A 23,633-nucleotide genomic window follows, 5' to 3' on the forward strand; every position below is an offset into this window, starting at 1 on the left:
CACTTTAGAACTTGGAAGTACAGTAGCGAGTAACTCAAAATTCATGTAGTTCTTCAAAAAGTTCTATGTACTATTAAAAACTGATGGGATTTTAATAAATTCTAGAATGCTGGGAGCAGGACCCTCATATCCGACCATCGTTTGCCTTAATTCTTGAACAGCTTACTGCCATCGAAGGGGCAGTTATGACTGAAATGCCTCAAGAGTCTTTCCATTCCATGCAAGATGACTGGAAATTGGAAATTCAGCAGATATTCAATGAATTGAGGACCAAGGAAAAAGTAAGTTGATTCTTCCAATTACATGGCATTGAAGGAAGTGTGTATGCATGTTTATGTAATACAGCAGTTTTGAACTTCTAAATTGTGGATTACCACTAAAATACTAGAAACCTGATTTAGTAGTGGAGATACACTTGAGAGATAAACTACTTGGAAGAGAGGATTTACTCTTCCATTAAAACATTATTAAATCAAGTTGCCTATTCTTGATGGTGGATGTACTATTCTTAAATTGCATTAATATGCTTCTGGACAGTATAGATAACCCTGGAACTGTCTTGCAGCAAACTTACTTTAGAAAAAATGTTTGAATACTGGCTTTCTCAAATTTCAGACAACATTGCTTTCCCCCTTTCTTCCTTAACAAAACCAATAAACAGTTCTGTAGGCTGAAACTATAGCTAGGGGTATTTCAGTTGAAGTGGAATGTTAAGTTTGACAGGAAGTGTAATGTTATTGTAGTAAGTGAGTGTTATCATATGAATGGCTTATTCAAGAAGTACAGGCAGTTGAAACAGAAACATATCCACACGTGTCTCCCCAAAGAAAATGGGTTGTAAATGTGGCATGTAGGCTCTCTTTAAATCATGTTTTTCTCTTCTTGGATATTTGAATGCATTGCTTAACAAACAAACCAGAGTCTATTTACCCCTTAGCTAATCTTTGTAACCACTGCAGATTTTCAGCTGCTGCTGACCACTCTCATCAGCTGTGGGAATGAAAGCTTTTCATTCTGTTATATGATTGTATCACATGGCTTCTTTTCCAAAAATGGAATAGTGCTTTTATTTCTCTTCTTCCTGAACAGACTGATCATACTGACCTCTTTCAGTGTTGCAGTTTTGTAAAACTTCTTACCATATATTAATAAGATTGATTAGGTCATCAATCAATCATTGTACTCATGAATCACCAAATCCAGTTTCTCTTTATTATCCAGATTCCTGTCACTGATCTTCTTTCCATATTCTCATATGATATGTACGTGGTAAATAAGCACTCACTGTTCATTCTCTTTGCCCTCTCTTTTAGTTACTTCATCTAATTTTTAATCACCCTGAGGTTTATATTTTCCTTTAGACGACTTGATAAAGTTAACAGTTGGAATAGGCCAGGTGTCCTCTTGAGTCGCTGTTAGAAATGCTTCTAGTAGAAACAAATTCCTTCTTTGTAGATCTTTATTTCAGTATAAATATTGCCCGGTATATATTTGTTGTTTTTCATGAAGTGGTAACAGTTGAAGCATACTGAGTTGCAGTGCCTTGTGAAGAAACCTTTATAAAAGACATAGTCACTTAAGTTTGACAAAAGCAAAAACTAAACTCTCCTCTTGGAAGTCACCATCAGTAGCTTTTGTCCCTCACCACTTCTCATCAAGTGTCACAAATGGCTGTTCGTGGAGTGTTGCCTGGTGATGGGTCTGACATTACAGATCTACTATAATACCAGCATATGAGGTATCAGAATTTATTGATCACCCTAGGATTGCAGTATTGTCAGTAATGATCTTATGTACTTCTTATCTGCCTTTTCTTCCACCTTCTGCTTTTTCACTCTTCCATTTCAGTTCACAGAACTGGGTAGGTGTTGTCTGTGTAGTCTCTACCTTGCCTGCAGTGAGTTTACAGGTTGCTGGAGCTGGGCTGTGTGCCTCCTTTCCAGACACGTTACAGTCCCTCTACGGAGACTAGAGACTTTAGTTTTTTACTTGCCGTGGGGTCACCAGCTGCTGTGTTTACTTGCCACAGCCTACCATAGGGCATAACTCTCTTTTCTGCCCCTCCAACAACTGCTCAACCAACCATTTTCTCCTTTTTACTCTGGGAGCAACTATAACAGGCATTCCCATTCAGGTTTTTGTTTATATTTTTATTTTCTGAAGGCATTAGTCCAGTATGAGATTTCCTATTGAAGAAAAATCTGACTAAATCAAATTTAGGATTAAATAAGTCAGTGCAAAGCTTTGAGAGAAGAGTCATATTTTTGGTGTAAAGGTGAGTTAAGCTTAATTAGGGAGAGCAAAAGAAAAAATGCAATTTACTTCTCATATGCCAAAGTAAATGCGTCTCCAAAGGCATCTGCCTTAATTAGGTAAAACTGTTGAAGAATGAAGCATATAACTTTGACTTAGACAAGGTTTTCATATGTGCAGGCTTATTTAATTTGGCACATTACCAATTTACTGTCAGGTATTAGGGAGAAAGTTGTGAATATGAAGTATTTATATAATAATAATAATAAAAGAAACAAAAAAACCCTGCATGGAGTCTCATACTCTGTTAAAGAGGAACTTAATGTAACTGGAAGAATTTCCTCAAGGGCTTGCTGTAAATGAGTGGTGGTGACACCTACTCCAAGAGAAGATCACAATCTTCTTTTGAGAAACATTCTTGAGCAACTTAAATTCATTCCTAGCTTCCTTACAATGGATGTTTTAATTGTAGAGTGGTGTAGAAACATTGCAGAACTAATTGCAGTAAGTCTGGTTTTAATTAGTTTATTTGGAAAACAGTAAATACTTAATCTCTCAGTGAAGAAGCACTATTACTTTTTCTAGAGTGTCTACCTTTTCAATACAGGCCCTCAATTTTTGCCTACTCAGCTTCATGGAATCTGGATTTGAGGACAACAAGAGACGAATCATCAACAGTGTCTCCTAATACATCTTTATTACAGTAATAAAGATCTTTTCTATTTAAACTCTAAAGTACCTTTATTCTAAATTTTAATTCATGCAGTTTCTGCTTCCAACCTTTGTTTTAGGTTGTCCAATTTTGACTGGATGGGAGGAGGAAAGTGAGAATTTACAGCAGTCTCTAAATTAAGTTATTAAGTTTCTTTAAGAAAACACAAACAAAAAAGCAAACCCAAACAAAAAAAAACCCAAAACCTTACTTGCTGGTGTGAAGACAGGCTGCTTTGAATTTCTAAGAGGCAGAGTTGCCTTTTGTGAAACTGTATGCTAAAAGAGTGCATTTAAAATATTTTTTGTGTGTGTGTTGAAACAAGCTCATTCAAAATTAGCAAACCGTATGAAATTTGTCTATCATTCCAATTAGATTTGAAAATATCGATAAGCAGTGTGTGTATGCCATAATTGTAAAGAAAAAAAAAAAAAAAGGATCTTTCTAAGAAAGAGATACTTCCCACAGACTCAGTTTGCTTCAGTGCAGACCTGTCTTTTGTCATACGTAGTCTTTTTGGCAAGAATGCTGAGGGTCTTTTCCCCTCATTTGAAAACACCAAAGTAGTATAGTTCAGGAACTAATTTATTCAAGACAAAGTGGGAGTTAAAAAGAGCAGAAAAGCCAGTTTTTTGCTTTCACTGTATGCGATAAGGAATTGTGCTGGCATACAACATTGCTGGATGCCGATGAGCAGAATTAGTCAGTCTGCTCTGGAGGAAAAAAAAAAAGACACCGTCATTATAAAAATGTACCATAACAAAATGAATGAATTTTAAATAGGAATAAGATTCTTGTATATCCAGAACTCTTAGCATAGCTTAATTTCAAATGCTGGTTTTCTAGTTTGAATTGAATTTCAGTCTTTATCCAGGTAGAATTTACACAAGCATACGTAAAGGAAAAAATTATGTAGTGAGAAACGTACAGTGTCAGTCACATCATAGGTTCTCCTTTTCCTGTAGTCTCTTTTATTAGCAATACTGACTACAAGACTTCTGAGTAAGTCTGTTTTATGTATAATATGCCCTGTACTATGAAGGGAGGCCTACTTAAATTTCAGATATGTTTTAACAGATTTTGGAAGGTGAAGATTAAGATAATTTTAAGATGGCAGGTTTACAGCTGTTTAGCCTTTGGGGATTAATTTACCCTGAAAAATTAACTGGTTTCCTTACTAAAGCTTTTTCTTCTCCAAAGTAGAAAAGAATGAAGGGAGAAGAACAACTCTTCTGTGGGATTGATGGTTGGAGAGTCTATGTGGTGTAATTCAGTGGTTAGTGGCTGTTTGATGTTATACAGATACCTGCTAGATTTTAATTAAGAAACAGCTGTCTTCTGTCTTATGACTTGGTTTATCCTGTTACACCAATCCTCATCCAGTGTAATACTGATTGTTTTTCTAGATAGAAAAGTGCTACTTAATACGTGTCTGAAAAACAGGAAAGGTTAGACTAGTTAAGATAAAGGCATTCATTTGTGTATTCATCAGGTCGTTGACTTTATATTAGTGCACAGGAGCTATCTAAGAGCAGCCCTCATGCTGTGGGAGTCTCTGATGTGAAGTACTTAGAGCACATTTTGTGCTAGGCTGTAAACTGATAATCTTTGATTGGATGGGTTGTCCCCATTGCCAGTGCTTATGTGCCTTAAGTGACTCAAGTTAAATGGGTAAAAGAAAATTTGTATAATGCTTGATTGTGTCCAGATACAGAGTCTTGGCTTATGAAGAGTGGAGGACTGTCAGAAGGTCGTATGTACGTGTTACACACATCTAGTACACCATGAAAATAGATCAGTAAATACAAGCTACTCTGCATGTTATATATCCTTTAATACAAACTTCATGTTATTACTTAGTTTCACTTGTGTGAATCTTATTTTCAGGAGCTTCGATCACGAGAAGAGGAGTTGACAAGAGCAGCTCTTCAGCAAAAATCTCAAGAAGAATTACTTAAGCGCCGTGAGCAACAGTTAGCAGAACGTGAGATCGATGTACTGGAACGTGAGCTGAATATCATGATATTCCAGTTAAATCAAGAGAAACCCAATGTAAAGAAGAGGAAGGGCAAATTTAAAAGAAGCCGCTTAAAACTTAAAGATGGACACAGAATTAGTTTGCCTTCAGGTTTGCAATTTTTTTTTGAAGTTCACAATGTATGTTATGATTAAATGTGCAAGCTTCAGTTCCATGGTTAATGTTTTTAGTATTAGCTACTATTTTAATTCATTTCCAGGTCCTTCTACCTTAATAGTGCAAAAGGGTATGGTAAGAATTGTATAGCCTCTTTTTTTTTTTTTCTTCTTCCCCGTAAGGAAGCGACTTTCATGTATCATATTCTTGGGGAGTAGTCCTCATTTCAGCTGGAAGAGTCTTTCACCTGATTCAGCTGGAAGTCCATGGTATCTGGAGGGAAAGGTTACTAGCATGGGAGCCAAATGTTTTAAGACTGGTTCGAAGTTTGGATTTTTCCTATCGTTCTTTTTGTGCAGATAAAAAAGTACAGTTTTATTGAACTTTACTAATACTTGACCATGTTAGGCTGTTTGCCCTAAACTTGCAAATAAATAGTAGAAAACCAACACTTTGTAATGGCTGGAGGTACAGGTGTGGTGGGTCCAAATTGCATGCTTATTTTAGTCGCAAAATACAACACAGCAGTTACAATCTTCAGTGCCTTACTTGTTGCAACAAAAGACTATAATAGCAACAGAACATACTATTTCAGAGTGAAAATGTGGTATAATTTTGAATGTTAGAGTATTTCATTCTACCCATGAATGCATTAAAATGCCCCTTTTGCAAAGGAGGTGTTTGTAGAAAGTCGGGGATTTTTTAGTGTTGGTCTGGTTTAGTGGTGCCTTTTTAATGCTACCACGAGGTGGCACTACAGAAACTCAAGGTTACACCAATGGTTGGAAAGCCTTCTATAATGGTAGTGGCATCCTGGTGTTGATAGGCTTCCTTCCAGTGGCTTCCAGGTCAGTTTTATTACTAATGCAGTAAGAACTTAATGCCACACTCACAGATCTGAAGATATTATAGCTCTCAGAATACCATTTAGCTCTTTGTTGTCAAGAATCATCCAGATGAACTTCTCTTTGAGACAGTTCTGTTGCAAGAATAGCATGTAATCTAATTGCACTGATGATGGGGATTAGAGAGGGGCATATAGATTTTTCTCCTACTTGCCAATATTTGTTTTTTACATTGCTATGAATATTAGTAATTCTATACTTTTGTGTCTTGTTTTTCTGACATGTTGATAGATGTGACTTACTTGTTAATGCCACTTTTTGTGTTGTATATGAATTACACGTTTAAAAAAAGAGGCAGCTCTGATTGCCATGAATATTGATTGATTTTAGATTAAATGTGGAGGTATTTCTTACCCCTCTAACAACCAACAAGATTGAATAACAACTTGTGATATGGATGTGTTTCAGTTTGAGTCTATTTGGACATACCTGCTTTTTTTTGTTGGTGTACTGCAAAGCTATCATATAGTGTCTGTGAAGGTGTGAAATCCTGCCTGACTCAATATCTACACTGGTACCTTAAGAGTTATTTTGTCACTGGTTTTAGTATGAGCATCTCTTCCACTATTGATTCTAATTCATTATATAGCTTTATTTTTTTTAAAGTAGTAAAGTGGTATAATCTCCTGAAGGATTTTTATTTAAAAAATTAAAACTGATTTGTTTTACTCTCCTACAGATTTCCAGCACAAAATAACAGTGCAGGCATCTCCCAATCTGGATAAGAGGAGGAGTTTAAACAGTAACAGCTCTAGTCCATCAAGTAGCCCCACAATAATTCCTCGTCTTCGAGCTATACAGTGTAAGTCTCCACCATTTTTATTTGTTCGTTTGGTCAACAGAGACTGTTTGTTCCAGACACTCACTGCAATGCTGGCAGTATTATCAGATTCCAGACAGATTTCTGTCTGATTTCCAGGTCCCTTAATTTGTTCTACCATTTGCAATTTGTTCTTTAATGGGAAGGATAATCTTGCTACAATGCTAATTTTCACTGACTTAAAATTATTGTGAATGCTTTAAATCATGCATTTCCTTAATAACTCCAGGAACTCATTTGTAAACTGACTGGGATTAAAAAAAAGAAGAATCAAAATTTATAATGGCAAAAGGCAAAGCATCACATTTAGAACCCATGTAAGATGGAAAACAAGTTTTTATTTGATACTGAAGTCAATAAAGGAAATCAGTTATGGACTATCAAAAAAAAAAAAAGGGAAAAAAAAATCAGAAAATAAGGGAGTCGCGTAGGATGGAAAGGCTGAAGAATCAACCAGCAGCCCAGCTTGCTTGTGTCAAAAGAGAAGCAAGATTTAAGCAAATACAGAAGGAAATAAAGAAGAAAGCTTGATACAGGGTTTTTTTGAAACCAAGAGAAAGACACAAAACTAAAATTGTGCTTGTAGGCCTCCATTGCTCCATATGTACTGATGACAGAAAGGAAGGTGTGTTCAGTACTCATGTAGTGGAACTACCATGAGTATGGAAGAAAACCAATCATATTATTACAGTGAAGTCCGCATTTATATTTGGGAATGAGATATGTAGAGATAGAAAACAGTTCCTACAGGATTCACTGCTTGGGTTTGTACTGTCTGATCTGTTGTGCAAAGTAGATTGTCTAATTATCCATATTTAGTGTGGAATGCTATGTGAGATGAAAAAGCCTCAAGTTTCTCTCTCTGTATGAAATCAGTGGAACCTGTTCTAGATGATTGCTTATGGACAGTGACTATCTTCTCATCCAAGGGTAGTCACCTCTGAAGGAAATTACCTCAGAATCTGGCATTATCAGATGTAAATAAGGAGGAGGGGAAGTCAAAATATATGGGGATGTTTTTTCTGCTTACTGACTGTAGCTAGTTTAAAGATTACTTTTAATTTTTTTTTTTTACCAACCTGAAGCTTTGTTTACACTTTGGATAGAAACCAGATCTCTCATCTCTCTTGGAATACCTCTGCCTTATGAAATCCTTTTCATTATTGATGTCTAAAGAAGTAGTGTCTTTTCTGGCAGTACCTTTATTATTTGTCTGAACTGTAACTAATACAGTTCCCTGGGTGAAGACCATTACAACTCATATGTTGTGGATAAAGGAAAGAGGTGGATAAACCCTGTCTTCCTTTGCTTAATGAAAATTTGAGATGGAAGGAAATTGACGTAAAGTCTTTTTCAGAAGTTAGCTGACAGTATCTGTGTTGATAATGGTTTCCTGACCTCAAACCATGTGGTGGGTTTATTTGATTGGTTGTTTTTTTTACTACATAAAGGTAAGAAACATTTTTCTTAATAAAATGCCATAATTACATATAAAGAAAACTGTCTCGTTTTATCTTTGATTCTCCTTGCTTTGTATGGAAATGCTTGGAAGTGAAGCAAGTGTCAGAAATTGGCAGGATTCTGAAAGCTTAAGAGGTTTTTGTTTTGTTTAAAAAAAACCCTTACGTAGGCTATAGCAGTGCCACTCCTTGCAAGTGTGCTAAGTGCCACTGGGAATTTTCCTTTTCTTTTTTTATTTGAGCAGGCATTTGTATTTGTAGGGCTAGACATACAGGACAATGTAAGGGCTCTCCTTTAAAAGTAGTACACTTCTGTTTCTGAGTTTAGATCCCTAGGCTTTACCTAAAAGCTTATCAGATCTCTCAGGAGTATCTAGCTGAAACAATTCACCTTCCACACCCATCTGCACCTGTGCAAAATAAATTCTCTTTCCCACAATAATGTTTTATCTTGATTTAACTTCAAAGTGTCTTTGTTTCAAGAAGACTTGCTCAAGTACAGATGATTTGAACAGGCATATCTAACAATTGGTTACTTGATTACTTCACTTTGTCATGAGTGAGTCTAGCTTCCAAATCTAAAAGTTTTTAAAATTAAGAAGTTTTAAAGTTAAAATAAAAATCTAGTTAATTGTAGATCTTGTTATTAAAACAAATTCAGCTGATACTGAAAGGTGTTTTAAAGGGAGGAGGAAAACCAGTAAGATATATATTCCATAGGTCCTGGAATGTGGTTCAAAATGGGAGCGTGAAGAAGGCAAGTAGAGTGCTGTACTACAGGGGAAACTGTGCTAGCACGACAAGGTGTAGGGTGAGGCAGGAGGAGGCCACTGTGCTGTGCAGCAGAACCATGGGCATGTAAATGCAACCTCATTTATCATGCTGTTATAACTGGTTAAGTTGTTTTTCTCTTGGGTCTCTCCATCATAACTGTAAGCACACTACATTGATAGCAAGTTACTTTCACAGTTGGTCCTATATGAAAATCTACTTGCCTGGGTCTGGTCCTAGAAGAAGGATCCTTTAAACCCTATAGTAAAAACCCACTATCAAAAGACGCTTAGTGCCTTTATAGATACGGGCTTTATGATCCAAAGACAAAAATATAAGCGAAACAGTTCCATTTCTGAAATCAACTTGACTAAGATCTCTACTACATTCTCTTAATTTTTCCTCAGTGATTCCCAAAACAGATATACACACAACTAATGGCCGAAGAAACAGTGTATATGTGTACCAGCAAGATGTAGATATCACAAGTGAATATGAACTTCCCAGTGGGGTTATGAAAAAAGGCAAGATTTCATTACATTTCAAAGGTGCTGGTTCTGTTTAATTTAACAGTTGAGACAGTGACAGACTAAGCATTTAATGAAGGGTTAGACGCTTTGAAAGTATAATTTGTTTTGGCATAGTGAGAAAGAAAACACTAATCATTGTCACAATTGGAATACTCTGTTTCATTTGATATTGTTCCACGGCATATATTTTCTTCATTGGAATTTAAGTGCTCAGTCTAACTCACTTGTCTGAATTGCCTAAATATAAGGTTCTCAGTTAAAGGAGGCATGGAAAATGTGATTGTTTTGCTGCTTTAATTTGGGTCTCTTGTCAGCTCATATATTATTTTTCTTGCTTGCTCATCTTTTTGGATCAGTGCAGTTTGCGTGGTGGTTTTTGTAACAGAAAAAAATCTCAAATTTGTCTCCTCCTCATTGTGTTACTGTGTCAAAATGGTTTTGCAGAAAATATTCTGTCAAAATATTTTGGTTTTAGAAATACTATTTACGTGTGGGTTTTCTTTTGTTTGTGTGTTTAAATCCAATCTCTAGTAACTTCAGATGAAAGCAACAGAACTTGGGGAAGGAGCACAACTTTTCACCAAGAAGAGTTTGAAGATGTGAAAAGAAGTTTTAAAAAGAGAGGTTGTACATGGGGACCAAGTTCAGTTCAAACAAAGGATCGTGCAGATTGTAAGGACAAGTATGTCTACTGCATTTGGTTTGTTTGATAATACAAAGTGTTCTTGGTAACTGGATCATTAACGTAGGTAGTGAGAGAACTTCTGCAGTCTCTAGTTACCTTTAAAACTCAGTCCTACCTTTTAATTAACTTAAGAATTAAATTAATAATGAGGAGCTCCCCACATAGACTTGAGAATAAGATGCTTACTTAAGGTTTTAGTGGATTTTTCTCTATTACCCTTTGTCTCAGGTTTTTGAAACTTGGAATATTCTGGGATGCTGAGCTACTAATGTATACCAGACATTCATGGCCTGTCTATCTATCTTGCCCTTCCTCAGATTGACTTGAGGTACTGCAAACATGGCCCCCAGTGGGCACTTCCAATATGATTAAATAAGACTGACTGACTGACTTTGCATATGTGAAACGCAGTTCACACCCAGCAACATCATTTACACTGACAATCACAGGATGAAATGGTTCTGAAAATCAGTTGGATACTTTCACCTTCAGATTATTTTTTGATTGCTCAAAACTGGAGATTAGCAGTTTTTCTGAAGCAAGAGAGCCTTTTCCTTGTCCCTTGAGAATATATCATTATTTATAGCCCCTTTATTTTTTTTCATGATAGAGACATCCACTCATTTACCTGCAGCAGCAGTTGGTTCCAGACCATCTATTGAAACTGAATTTATGATATTGTTATTTGTTTACTATATTCCAATATTCACATCATTTCTTTGACACAGTGAAACTGTTGTCCAGGTTTACACCGACTTTTGTTCTTCAATAGGTAGTCAAGGCCCACTTTTCATTGGCTTTCTTTTGAGATCTGAAATTTTAATCTTATAAGGAATACCTGATATAAGGCATGAATCAATTTATAACTGTGACTCTCTGCTATTATATACAGGGGTTTTTACCTTTGGAAAGCATTACTGTTTTCAAATTACATACTAAATGTTTCTAGATTAAAAAAAAGAAGTTTTATCAATTTTCTGTCAAAATGTATATAAGCATGGAATCCTCTGTAATATCAAAATAACTATTGTTATTTCAGAATAAGACCCCTTTCAGATGGCAGCAACCCTTGGTCAACCCTTTTAATGAAGAATCAGAAGGGTGTTCCCTTAGCTTCACTATTTGTGGACCAAGGTAAGAGATATTTTTGAAAAAGTGGAAGTTGCCATATAATAGCATTAAGTATACCTCCAGTGTTAGAAATTGTATTGCTTTGATTCCTCAAGGATTATGCAAACTATCAGAAGAGTAGTCATGCTACAAATAATTTTCCTGTGCAAAAAACCCCTATCTATGAAAAAATGCATTAGCATCTTCACATTCCCACCATTGGCAGCTAAGAAATATACTTGGTGTGTGAGCAGTACCATATAAGAGATTTTTTTTTTTTTTTCCCATGTTTTTGAGTTTCAGGCTGATCTCTGTACGAGGTCTGCAGTCACCACTTAGTTTATTTTAAAAGGAAATATCTAAATCGAATAATTGTCTTGACATTTAAATGATCATCAATGATTTTATTGTTAGAGGAGTATTAGAGTATTGTTATTTTTTTCTCTAGACCACCATGGCCTAATGAATTAAATGGAAAAAATTTCTAGTAACTCACTGGATTTTGGACCATGGCTTAATTTAAAACATTGTAAAGAATATGTTCCAGATCTTATCTGTCAGCTTGTATAGTAAATTACTTCATTGTAATCCATACATGGAAATATTTTCCATGTTATTTGAAAAGCACTACCAAAGCATTGCAAATCCTAAAATGTCACAGATAATGCAAAAACGGTATCTGCTCTTCATCTGTGTTGAATGCGTGAAGGTTGAGAGATACATTATGCCTCTCTTAAAATAAAGGTCTCTCAGACAGTTTGTTTACAGGTAACATATACTCCAGAAGATTGACCTGCAAGTTACTTCTAATACAGTTTTCTCTTGACTTGCTAAAAAGATGAAATTGTAGCAAAATGGTGCTTCTGCTATTTTAACTATCAAGAGAACATGAAGAGGTTTAGGCTTAGGATGTGTTTCTAAATCTTGCAGTGTCTCTGAGCTTCTGACTGCATCCAAAGAGGGTGTCCAGTACACCTCAAGATTAATCGTTGTGCAAGTGAAAGAAAATAATGGTGTACATGTACAGCCATGCAATAGAAAAAAAGCTGAATTACAATCTTAAAGTATACTGTTAATGTTTTATAGGTATCTGTACTGATAAGAAACTTCTCCCTGAAGGTTTGGACAGTAAAAGACCAAAGCCAATTAAGTTGCCGAACCAGGCCTATATTAATCTACCTCTTTGGAAAGATGATCAGGGTGAAAATACAGTGGAACATGAGAGCTTCGAAGAAGGAACCTCTGCTAGTTCTACAAATAGTACTCCTCAAATGACACCTACAAACAGTCTAAGCAGGACACTGCAGAAAAAGAAGACTGATTCAGTGCTGTATGGTTGTGCTGTCCTCCTTGCATCTGTTGCCCTGGGCTTAGATATCAGAGAGCTGAACAAATCACAGGGTCCGGATGAACTCTTGCCTAAAGATGAGAAGAAGAAGCGTGATGGAATATTTCATCGTGCGTCAAAATTTCGCAGGAGTGCCAGCCCTACACGATTGCAGTCCAAGAAAGAAGAAACAAGTATTCCATCCCTAAATCCAGCTGCAAATACTGTGAATCTTCTCTCTATGCCCTCCATTTCCACAAAATGCCTACTTCAGTCTGACAGTGAAGATGCTCTTGTAAGCACCGTTCTTGGTGATTGTGGCCCATGTAGTTCCACTGATGACTTTTCATCTGAAACTTCTGAAAGTAAGAGAGAACAGAGGTTGCAGCTGGCTCCTAACACAGTTTCCACACGATTAAAAAATCAGCCTTTTAATCTTTGTCTGAATCAAGAATCTCAAAATGTGCCAAATGATTCTTTGACAAAGTTAAGTGTGTTGGGTCACAGACGAACCCTATCAGATGGGAACAATTTTCAGACCACAGGTGGGTAATTAAGAATTTAAAACGTAGGGGATTTTTAAGTATAGAAACAAAAAATGTAGGGAAACTAACCATTCACTAAGGAGTTACTAAGATTTTTGTTAAACTGTTAAGTGTTAGCTGAGCCACCATAACTGTATGTGGGTAAGCCCTCAGCATCTGCACAATGAATGGACTATCTACACTTGGAATAGTATGCTGTTAAGGAGTGTGCGTATGGAGATTTAAGGAGAAGAGATGGTTCATGTTAAGGTGATACCTATTTCAGGTAAGACCAGGTTTCCCTAGTCTTTTCACGTCAGCAAGAACCTGCTTTTTATGATATGTACAATATTAGCATTATGTCTGAAATAAACTGTCAGTTGCATGTATTATGTAGCTGTGGACTTCCTGAGACTGAGAGTACACTTGTTTAATACAGTTTCACAGTACGCATAGGTGAATGAGCATCATTTTAATACTGCACATCTATTAACTTCAAGAAAAACAAGTTTGGTAAGTTTTAATTAGCTTGCTTGACGTAGAAGTTATGTTAGATGTTCCACAAATCCTTAAGTTAAGCTGTTGATAAAAATTTAAACTGAAGAAAAGGTCTTTAAATCTGGTTTCCATATAAATGGATAAGTTCATGATTAATGAGTTTTTGAAACGTTCTAAATTTCAGTACTCATGTTCTGTGGTGGCTTAAGTGTAATATTCTTCTTCATGGTACTCTGTGCACATGCAATTACTCATAATAACCAGACAAATTTGTGGGGCTTTATTCCAGTATCAATATTCATCCAGTTACTGGGTGGTTAATGATTTGTCTATATATCTCTTTTATAGCAATAAAAAATAAATAATAATGGCCTCTAGCAGAGAGTATAGATGAAGAAATTTTATTTGAGCACTGCTGGTCCTTTCTTAGGAGATTCTCCATGAATGTATTTATGGCAACCCAGTTTTACAAATGTCAAAGAAATCAGAAAGCCACATGGTTTAAATTGTCTTTTTTTTTCGTTTGGCCTTTCCCCTAGCTAATGGATTTGCTTCAACCAATGATGTCTCCACATTACCAGTTCTATCAGTTACTGGAACTCTGCACTCTCGGTCTGTTCAGCAAAGAAGCAATCACAGTGGTGTTTCAACTGAAAAGCAAAGCGCTATCAATATTATATCAAGGCCTCGACCTTCTTCTCTAAGAAATAAAATCGATGCATGGCAGATTATTCCACGTATTATTAAACCAAACTCTAAAGACACTGAATATTTAGAGGGCAGTGTGGATCCAGATGTTAACTGCTTGCCAAATACTGAGGAAAGAACTAACTGCCACATGCCTTCATTACTTGATATTGATGTGGAAGGTCAAAACAGAGACTGTACTGTGCCTTTATGTAGAATGAAGAGCAAAACTTGTCGGCCATCTATATATGAACTGGAGAGAGAGTTTCTGTCATGAATGCCTTTCATTTTAAAAATGTTTGCTTTTTAAAGGGGAACAAATATAAAATTCTTGTCCATCTAATGCTTTGTGCTGCTGTTTTCTCATGTACTGTGACAAATAGTACCAAAATTATTAAAATGGGCAGCTAATTAAGAAAGTGTAGTAGGTGCCTTTTTCAAATGTTCCTTGTAATCCCAGCTAGTAACTCTAAAAGCACAGTGCTGCACAATAGTATTCCAGGTGAACTTCATAAACATATTTTGAATTACTAAATAACATGTCCACCTCCCTCTGCAGTGTCACAGAAGTTTTCTTTAGGTTTGAGGGAGTTTGCTAGAAATTTAACATTTGCACATTGAAAAAAAAATGAATGACATACCGTAAATTTGTGTTCTGTCAAGAAGAGTTTCATCTAAGAAGTGGTTGTCTGCAGCTTGCCTCTGTGGCCTGTACAATTAGGGAGGGGGTCAGGGGATTTAAGATGCTTGGTGCAGGAGGCTCTGTTCACTCCTCATTAAGTAGCTGGTTACTTTTTGGCATCTGATGCTGAAATTGGTTAAGGACCAGCAGCCGAATTTGCAGTCTTTGCCCTTGGTTTTTGTGAGAACTTTCAACTGTGTGCATTAGTTTCTCCAGAAAGTTACACTGCTTGTATAAACACTTAGGTTTCAGCCACCATATCGATTTGAGAGGATAGGCTTTTAGTATTGCAGTTTGATTAAAGGTATTTGACATACTCTGTAATGTGAAGCAACATTCCTTGTAGGTAAGGATACACTGGAACTTAAATATTTGGACTCTTAACCTTTTGAAGACTACAGTGTTTGCACTGAAAACAATATTCTTGAATTGGGATCTTTTTGTTTGTGGTAGAGGGGTTTGCCCTCCTTGTTTTTTAACTCTGCTGCACCTTGTACTGAGGAAAGATGATGGGTTTTAAGGATGATTGGTTTTGGTTTTAAGTGAGCCAATGGTGCGTTTTACTGCACTTGAATTTAAAAACCGCAATAATTTAATATTAAATATTTTGGTATAATCTCTGCATCTTTTCTTCCTGAAGTTACTACTGAGTGCCCAGTTATTCATCTTTAGGAATTAAAGGACAGAAATAGATATGCTTGACGGGTTTTCAGTGATAGAAAGGTTTCAGAAAATTCCAAGTAGTTAATTGTGGGGGGAGGAACATTTAACCTTGATAACACTGATAGTTGTTTTTTTTTTTTTTCCGTATCTAAGTGAATAATAAAACCAAATGTGCAGTATACTTTCCCTGATGAAAGCATTTCTAGAATCAAAGGAACATTCCTCAGATTCCAGTATTTGAAGTCTTCGTTTTGCGTATCATTTGACATTTTAAATACTCTTCATAAATAAAATTAGATGTTAGAATAAAACTATTGCTATCAGAACACTGCTTTGTTGGGACCTGTCTTTCAAATATTTTCTTCTCCTTTGTTCTGGGGTCTGCGAGTTCAGTTGTTAAATAGAATACACAGTTGCTTAAAGCTTCAAAACCAAGGGATTAAAAAAGAAAGTTTCTTTTCTAAGACTGATATATGCAGTACAGTGGCTACCTTGAGGATGACTAATAATTATGCACAACAAATTGATGAAATCTTAATCACACAGAGCAGAACACAGAAAATGCAACTTCCCAGCTCTCAAAGTGAAAAAAGGATTTCCTTAAAGTAGTAGTTTACCAGAAGTAAGGACATAACCACTAGTTGTCTGTAAAACTAAATACCTGCATAGCAGATTATTAAATTATTACATTTTGTTCAAACCTGTTTCTATTTCAGTATTCTTAGTTCTTTGTTAACATGATTCGGGTTGGTACTGTTCTTTGTCTTTTCTTTAAACATTATTTTCATCAGAACACTAATAGATGAGGTCTATTCCAGTTTTAATACAAAACGTTTTCATGAATTAAAGTCAGTTAGGTAATGTACATAGATCAAATCTTAAGTATAGCTTGATAGCAGATTTATCTTCAAGGCTTAGTTAGAATCTTGGAGCATTATGTGTATTTCAACTCTTTCTTGACCAATTATTCTGATGTAACACTGAGAGAAAAGGAGTTGATTGTATTGCATATTTCTGAGGAAAGCATCTCTGGCTTTCTACAGGAAAAAACTCAGGTGCTGAAATATTTTGACTTGTAAACATCTGTTAAGTTCTATTCTGTACTTTTAAGGTTTATATAATTTTAAATGTTGAATTTTGCACCCTATGTTTTGTAATCAATAGTACCAGCATAAAAAGCCCTTTGTGAGCTATACAGTTTTCACTTCTCAGTGGCTTATCTCTCTTGTAATTAATCAAAGGTTTCTATTCCTGTTCAGTGGATAATTTCCCATAAGAGTGGGACATACAATATGACCAGCCCAGTGCGCTGTAATTAATTTAGGAGTTTGTATTCCGCCTCTTATTCTGAGACAGTTTAGGTAAGCCATCTCAAATATTTTTGTGATGCAGGTTTTTTAAGATATAGTCTATAGTGCTTTATGATTGTTTTTATACTTTAAAGTAATAGGCCAGTCTTTGATGAAATTAAAAAGAGAAAAAGAAAAAATTATTGCTATCATGGTTTCACAGTCTGTATTTCACTTGTCACCAGAGAAACTTTCTATAAATGATCTGTCTTGGTTAAAAGTATATTTATTTTGATGTAGTTAATAGCCTGACCAAATAATAAATTATGTTGATTGTTTTAGTATAAAACTGCAGGTGCTTACACTACACAGATTAAGATAAACACTTGACATGCTGTTTTACAAAACCTGATGATTTAAATGTTTTTATTTAAAAATAAATGTTTTGTAGCTACTGTATTGCAAAGTGACCTGAATTTTCTTGTCAAATATATTTCAATGCTTTCTTAACACATACAAAGGAGTCCTCTGGTGAATAACCAGGAACTATAGACTATGGCCAGCCTGTTCTTGGAACATCCGAATGTAATTGTTACTTTACAAGATTAATTATCTTATTGTTCCTGTAATCTCTTGCAATTGATGTGGGCAGAAACTTATGGTATAAGCTTGTTCTTTCTTTCGTGTTATCATAATATGTCTTTTGATGCTTGTACAATGTTGTCTGGGTATCTCAGAGGAGGTAGTGCAGTGGATAGTAATAAATTCTGCATCTGATTCAGCATCAAGAATACAGGTAAGGAATAACATTTCTGTTGTGGAGTTTTGGTGGGGGGAAGTTTGTTGGTTTTTTGATTTGGGGGGGTTTAGTACTTTGGGTTTTTTTGTTTGGTTGGGATTTTTTAGGCAAATGAAGCCAGTATTTTCCTTGTAATATTTTCGAACAACTTGTTTTGTGAGCTTCCCTCTTCTCTTCACCTATTGTGCCATAGGCACATCAGCCTGTCCTTCAGTAAGGAGAAGAAGAAGTATCCGTTTGCACAGTGACAACAGGCGGGATACAACAAAATCTCTGGTGGTGCAGTGAAGTTCAAAGCTGTAAGCCCAGTCTTCTAGAGACATGCCTGCGTGGAGCTTTGTGAGGCTGGCTAGATAGCAGATATTTACATGGCTTGTGAGCACCACTACTGAGACCAGATTATAAACCAAGGTGCACAGGCAGTTTATTTATACACGATGTTATAATGGTAATATTAAGATCTGCACACAAGTGTGTGGCAATGGAAAAGATCCCATTCTTATTAGCCACCTCCCTTTTTAATATAACTAGTATCAGTGCACGCATTATGAGGAGCTAATGAGACTCTTATCTAGTACATTTTTTGATGTAAGTTGAGAGTATTTAAGATTACAGTATGAGGTATTCTAAATAAAGGTCAGAGTCCTTGCAAATGGCTGATGGATTTTTCCCTGAACATAAGCGAAAAGGAGCAAACCACATACAAGTTAGTTACTGTCTCAATACTGTTAGAAATCCAGTATCCTTGATCTAGCTAGTTTGAAAAAATAGCGCTTTTTAACCAAAATAAATGCTTTTTCTAATAGTCTGGAGAATAGATCCACAGAGCTGTATGGGTAGGATGTAGTTACTTTTCTATTTCACAGAATCAGAAGATCATTTATGTTGGAAGAAACCTCTGGAGATAAAGCAGTCCAACCCCCTCCACTAGAACTGGTTGCCCAAGACCATGTCCAGTCGAGTTTTGAGTATCTCCACAGGTGGAGACTCCACTGCTCCTCTGGGCAATCTGATGCAGTGTTTGACCACCCTCACAGTAAAAACATTTTCTTGTGTTCAGATTGAATTATCTGGTATTTTTAGTTTGTGCCCATTGCCTCTTGTCCTGTCACTGGACACTGATGAGAAGAGTCTGGCTCCCTCTTCATTCCCCCTTATCAGATATTTATAAATAGTGATAAGATCATCCTGAAGCCTTATCTTCTCCAGGCTAAACAGTCCCAGCTCTCTCAGCCTTTTCACATACGGAAGATGCTACAGTCCTTTCATTGTCTTCGTGGCCCTGCACTGGATTTGTTCTAGTAAATCCATATCTATCTTGTACTGGGGAGCCCAGAACTGTACCCAGCACTCCAGATGTGATCTCATCGGTGTTAAGTAACAGAGAAAGATAACCTCCCCCAGCCTGCTGGCAATACTCCTAATGCAGAATATCATTGGCCTTCTTTGCTGTAAGGACACATTGCTGGCTTGTGTCCAGCTTGTTGTGTCCACCAGGGTCTTCAGGTCCTTTTTCTGCAAAGCTGCTTCCTAGATGTTTGACCCCCAGTGTGTACTGGTGCATGGGATTGTTCCTCCCCAAATGCATTTCCACTTCATGAGATTCCTTTAAGTCCAGTTTTCTAGCCTGTCCAGGTCTCTGAATGGCAGCACAACTATCTGGTGTATCAGCCCCTCCTCACAATTTTTTCACAGCTGCAAACTTGCTGAGGATACACCCTCTCCCAGCATCGAGGTTGTTGATGGAGATGTTACACAGTATCAACCCTAGTATCAACCCCTGGGCTACTCCACTAGTGACATGGTGACATTTAAGCAAGTTTTAGTTAATACCATCTCATATTTTATTAATGTCATGTAAAATATTTTTCCTAAGTGATTTAGATAATTGCTGCTACTCAGTTACTTTCGCAGACACTTTTACTCATTTCAAAACTAAAGGCATAATGACCATTCTCACATCTAGGCTTTAGTGAATTTCTTCCAGTAGTTGAGATCTGGCAGCAAGATGGCCAAGTTTAATGCTTCTTAGCGTAGCAGCTTGTGTCTGTTCAAAATCTTTACAGTTTGCTTTAAAAGCAAAGTCATCAGTTCAGCCTGGGTGACTGGACTAGTCAGACTTCAGCCAAATGTCAAATTTGGTGTTACTTCTTTGAGTGATCATTAATATGGTGACTCGTGCTCTGCAACACTGCTAAACAGACTTTTTAAAAACATTTGCATTATCAGAGAACATCAGTCTTCCCTCGCACCACATCAAAGTATGCAGTTACAGGGTATGACAACTTGAATCTCTTGTGGTTGCTGAAGATATTCATGAATACTCTGGTCTCCAAAGGGGGAGGTGGAGAAGGCACAACAATGAACTCCTTGGCAGAAAGCTGTTAACACTTCTCCAAAGAAAGGTCCTCAACGCAGCCATGCCTAATGTAGCTGCAGAGTTCTTTGCATGCCAGAGAATTTATATAAGCGCTGTGTTGTCCTTTCTCCCTGCCAAGAGTTCAGATATACCTAGCTCTTTGATGTAGTAGTAGTCACTATGAATAGTCTAGTTATCTGAGGGCTTGCCAATCATTATGAAAGCAGGGGGAGTCTGCATATTTGAAGCCCAGGAGAAAACAGAAATGACTATTCATTCCCCTCAGTTTTGCAAATTACTTGAATAATTCAGAAGATCCTAAACTCCATTTTGTGGCAGACGAGATCAGGCAGTAGTATTTTACAAAGCCTTTTTACTCTCTGCTACCTTCCAGACTCAGAGTGGTTTGTTCCTTGTGTTAGATGCCACTTACTAGTCTCTGACTATTGATAGTCTCACGATAGTCTCTGATGGAGAGAAGTAGTTGTGCTAGGAAGCAGATGGATCAAACATCAGGTACACCTTCCAGTAGTCTAGGTGAGTCAAAGATGTATACTAGACATATATTGTCCAGTAATTTAAACTATTTTGAGTGCATGGTTCCTGAGAGTGCTGGATAATCTCTTACAGGCTATTTCTAGGGGCAGGGTATTCACCCAAAGGGAATTCACTTCTCCAGAAGTAGCCTGCACGTGGTCAGATGCTTTATGGACTCTGTTAGGGAAATGAGTATGCATCTCCTTCAATGCATGTGCCCCCTGAAATGGTTAATGCAGAAGTGGTAATGGTGATTCTATCAGCCACTGTAGTTCTCATCAAAATACTTTTCTTACTGTAGAACCCCTGAAATTATTCACATTGCTGGCTCTGCTCTTGATAGTGGATATTTTCATCACCAATGTGCTGATTCCTCCTTGTTTGTGATACAGCTACTTGATGGCTGGCTCTTAGGGTCAGTAGAGAAACACCCTAGCTTACCCTCAAGAAATACATGTTAGATGTTTCTGGGCAAGGGAGTTGCCTTGTCTTATAGACTCCCAGAAAGCTAAATCTTTTAGGTGCTTTTTTCAGGTTTAGTATTTTTTACCATGGTTGCTCTTCTCTGGTTGAGCAAATTCTGTTGGTTTATAGAACCAGACTATTAAGAACACCATTACTATCATTGTCTATAGCTATAAGAGGTAAGGAACTGATATTGTCTACAGTGAAATCACATTGAATAATTATGTAAAGTATATTAAGAGTGCTATAGCATGGGGTCATCACCTGTGATCACTTTAACAAGTCTGGGGAACTCTACAGAATATATTCTTCTCTCAGGCTTGCACAGCTACCATGGGTTACTGTTTCCACAGCTGTACTGAGCATTGCGTGTTGTATTTAGAAGAAAAGTGTGCCTGATGTCTTTTTTAAAACAAAAAAAACCAACACCCACCCCCCCCAACAAAACAGGGATTCTGAATCCCTTCTAGAAAGTCAGGAGCACTGTTTGTGTTTGCATGTGATGTGTTGTAGATATAAAAAGAGAGAGGGAGTCTCCTGTAGTTGTAAATATCCTCCTAGAGTATTTTTTTCCCATTTACCTTAGAAGCTTTTAACACTTTCAGGGTTTTGAAGGAAGATGAATGGGCAATGCTCCCCCGTTTCTAGCTGTGAGCCAGATAGAAGGGTCTGGCTTATAAGTACCCCAACAGATACTGCTGAAGGTAGTTTGCTAATAAAAAGCACTGTGTAAATGTCTGTATTGTAGAGAATTGCCTCAACTTTTGCATGGAATGATTGTAGTGTTTGTTTTGTTTTGGGTGGGGTTTTTTTATACCTGGTGAATTTGTCTGAATATCTGTGGAAGTCAGGATGAGGGTGGGTTACAGTTGGAAAAAGCATAAGTAGGGAAGTTTTGTTTCCACTTTCTCCTTTTCTATATAGTTCAATTTATGTACATCTTGCTGCTAACTGTGAAGAAGTTAGGAGATCCTGTAATCCACAAAAGCCTTCATTATAAAATAAAGTATGCTAAAAATAGCAGTTCAGGACTGAGCGTGAGAAGCACTGAGATTAATGAGATATACATACTTCATATGGAAATCTGTCAACAGCTAAATCTTGTGATGCAAGCTAATTAGCTTTTTTCCTTGGAAAGGACCTGAAAGGATCAAAACTGGAAAGTATTGGTTCTCCATGGTGCAGCAGATGACAGCAGGTATACAGGAGACCAATTGTATTATAGAGACGAGTTATTTATTGCCCTTTTCCATTTGTGGCTACAATATGGTTGAACCTTGATTTTTGCGCTGTGGCTGATGTCAAAAGATGTCCCCAGGTTTCTTCTGATGTTGTTCAGGGTGTGTGTGTGTGCACTAGGGTAGCTGCTACAAAAAGAGGCAAAAAAATGAGTTCTCTCCTTGTTCTCTGCTGCAGTGGATGTAGGCAGAGTGTCACTCTTGACTCACATCTGTTCTTTCTCACAAGTGCAGCAGTGCTTCCTGGGTCTCTCTCTTCACTTGTTTCTCTGAAGCCTGTTTCCCTGTTTCTAGCATTATGCCCAGGGACTTGGTTTAGGACTTCTTAGGATGGATTGACCCCATAGATCAAACAGCTTTCATCTAACAACTCTATTTCAGTGATGAGAGGCACCACCAAGGTATTTGCTCATTTCCTCTTTTTCACAATGATCCTCTATTGTAACAACACATCAGTGTGCAGCAGGTCTCTCATGTTTACAGACATGTGTAAACATCAGGAAGAAAAAAAATCACTTTTGTGGTCTACTGCTCTTCACCGGTTCCCATAACAGCAGTTCAGTGGCTGATGCAATGAATGAATGTCGTTATTCCAGTATTGGATGTGCTGGTGGGCTCAGAAGGAGGTTTAAGATAATTGTCTGTTCTGAGGAAAGCTAGAGTATGATTTTAATGGAGATGGCTATCCAGTTTTCCTGGGGCCTCATTTTGTCAAACCTTCTAGAGTAACTAGTATCATTCCCTTACCCCAGACCATTCATAGAAACATTGCTTGACTTGTTGATGCTTCTCTGTTAGGGAATAAAAAGCTGATCCTGTAGACTACACCACAAAAGAATTTTATAGTTGTCCATTGCCAAACGTGGCTAAGTGGAGGTATTTTCCACTGTGTTGTAAACTGATTTTTTCACAGGACTGACCTGTCTGATGCTCTCAGGGTGGTTCATTCATGAGAAAACTACTTCCTTGCAATGACAAGGGAACAGATTGTTTCTGTCCTCATTGCTGACAGTCTCTAGGTTTATTGTGTTTATCACGTTCCACCTCTTTTTTTCTTCACTAGGATAAACCATTGGATCCCTCTCTGGGCTCTCTATTGCATTCACAATTTGGGAGGGAGGCAAAGCAGTGTCCAAAAATCTCCAGCTGAGACCTTGCTTGCATCATCTGTGACAGATTTAAAAG

General features: G+C 37.0%; 1 protein-coding gene across 2 annotated transcripts in view; it reads left to right on the forward strand.

The window, feature by feature from the left end:
* Nucleotides 1–17,452, forward strand: part of MAP3K21 (mitogen-activated protein kinase kinase kinase 21) — a 42,495-nt gene extending 25,043 nt beyond the window's left edge. The window contains exons 4-10 of one of the 2 annotated variants that reach the window (XM_074896747.1): nt 106–281; nt 4,853–5,093; nt 6,684–6,806; nt 10,117–10,267; nt 11,310–11,404; nt 12,467–13,252; nt 14,269–17,452. In XM_074896747.1, coding sequence (XP_074752848.1) covers nt 106–281; nt 4,853–5,093; nt 6,684–6,806; nt 10,117–10,267; nt 11,310–11,404; nt 12,467–13,252; nt 14,269–14,693 — 1,997 coding nt within the window. In that variant the 3' untranslated portion in view covers nt 14,694–17,452. The remainder of the gene's footprint in view (nt 1–105; nt 282–4,852; nt 5,094–6,683; nt 6,807–10,116; nt 10,268–11,309; nt 11,405–12,466; nt 13,253–14,268) is intronic. The other variant, XM_074896749.1, reaches the window with a different exon arrangement.
* Nucleotides 17,453–23,633: the final 6,181 nt, after the last annotated feature.

The sequence above is a fragment of the Athene noctua genome, chromosome 1 (assembly GCF_965140245.1).
Source record: "Athene noctua chromosome 1, bAthNoc1.hap1.1, whole genome shotgun sequence".
Taxonomy (NCBI): Eukaryota; Metazoa; Chordata; class Aves; order Strigiformes; family Strigidae; genus Athene; species Athene noctua.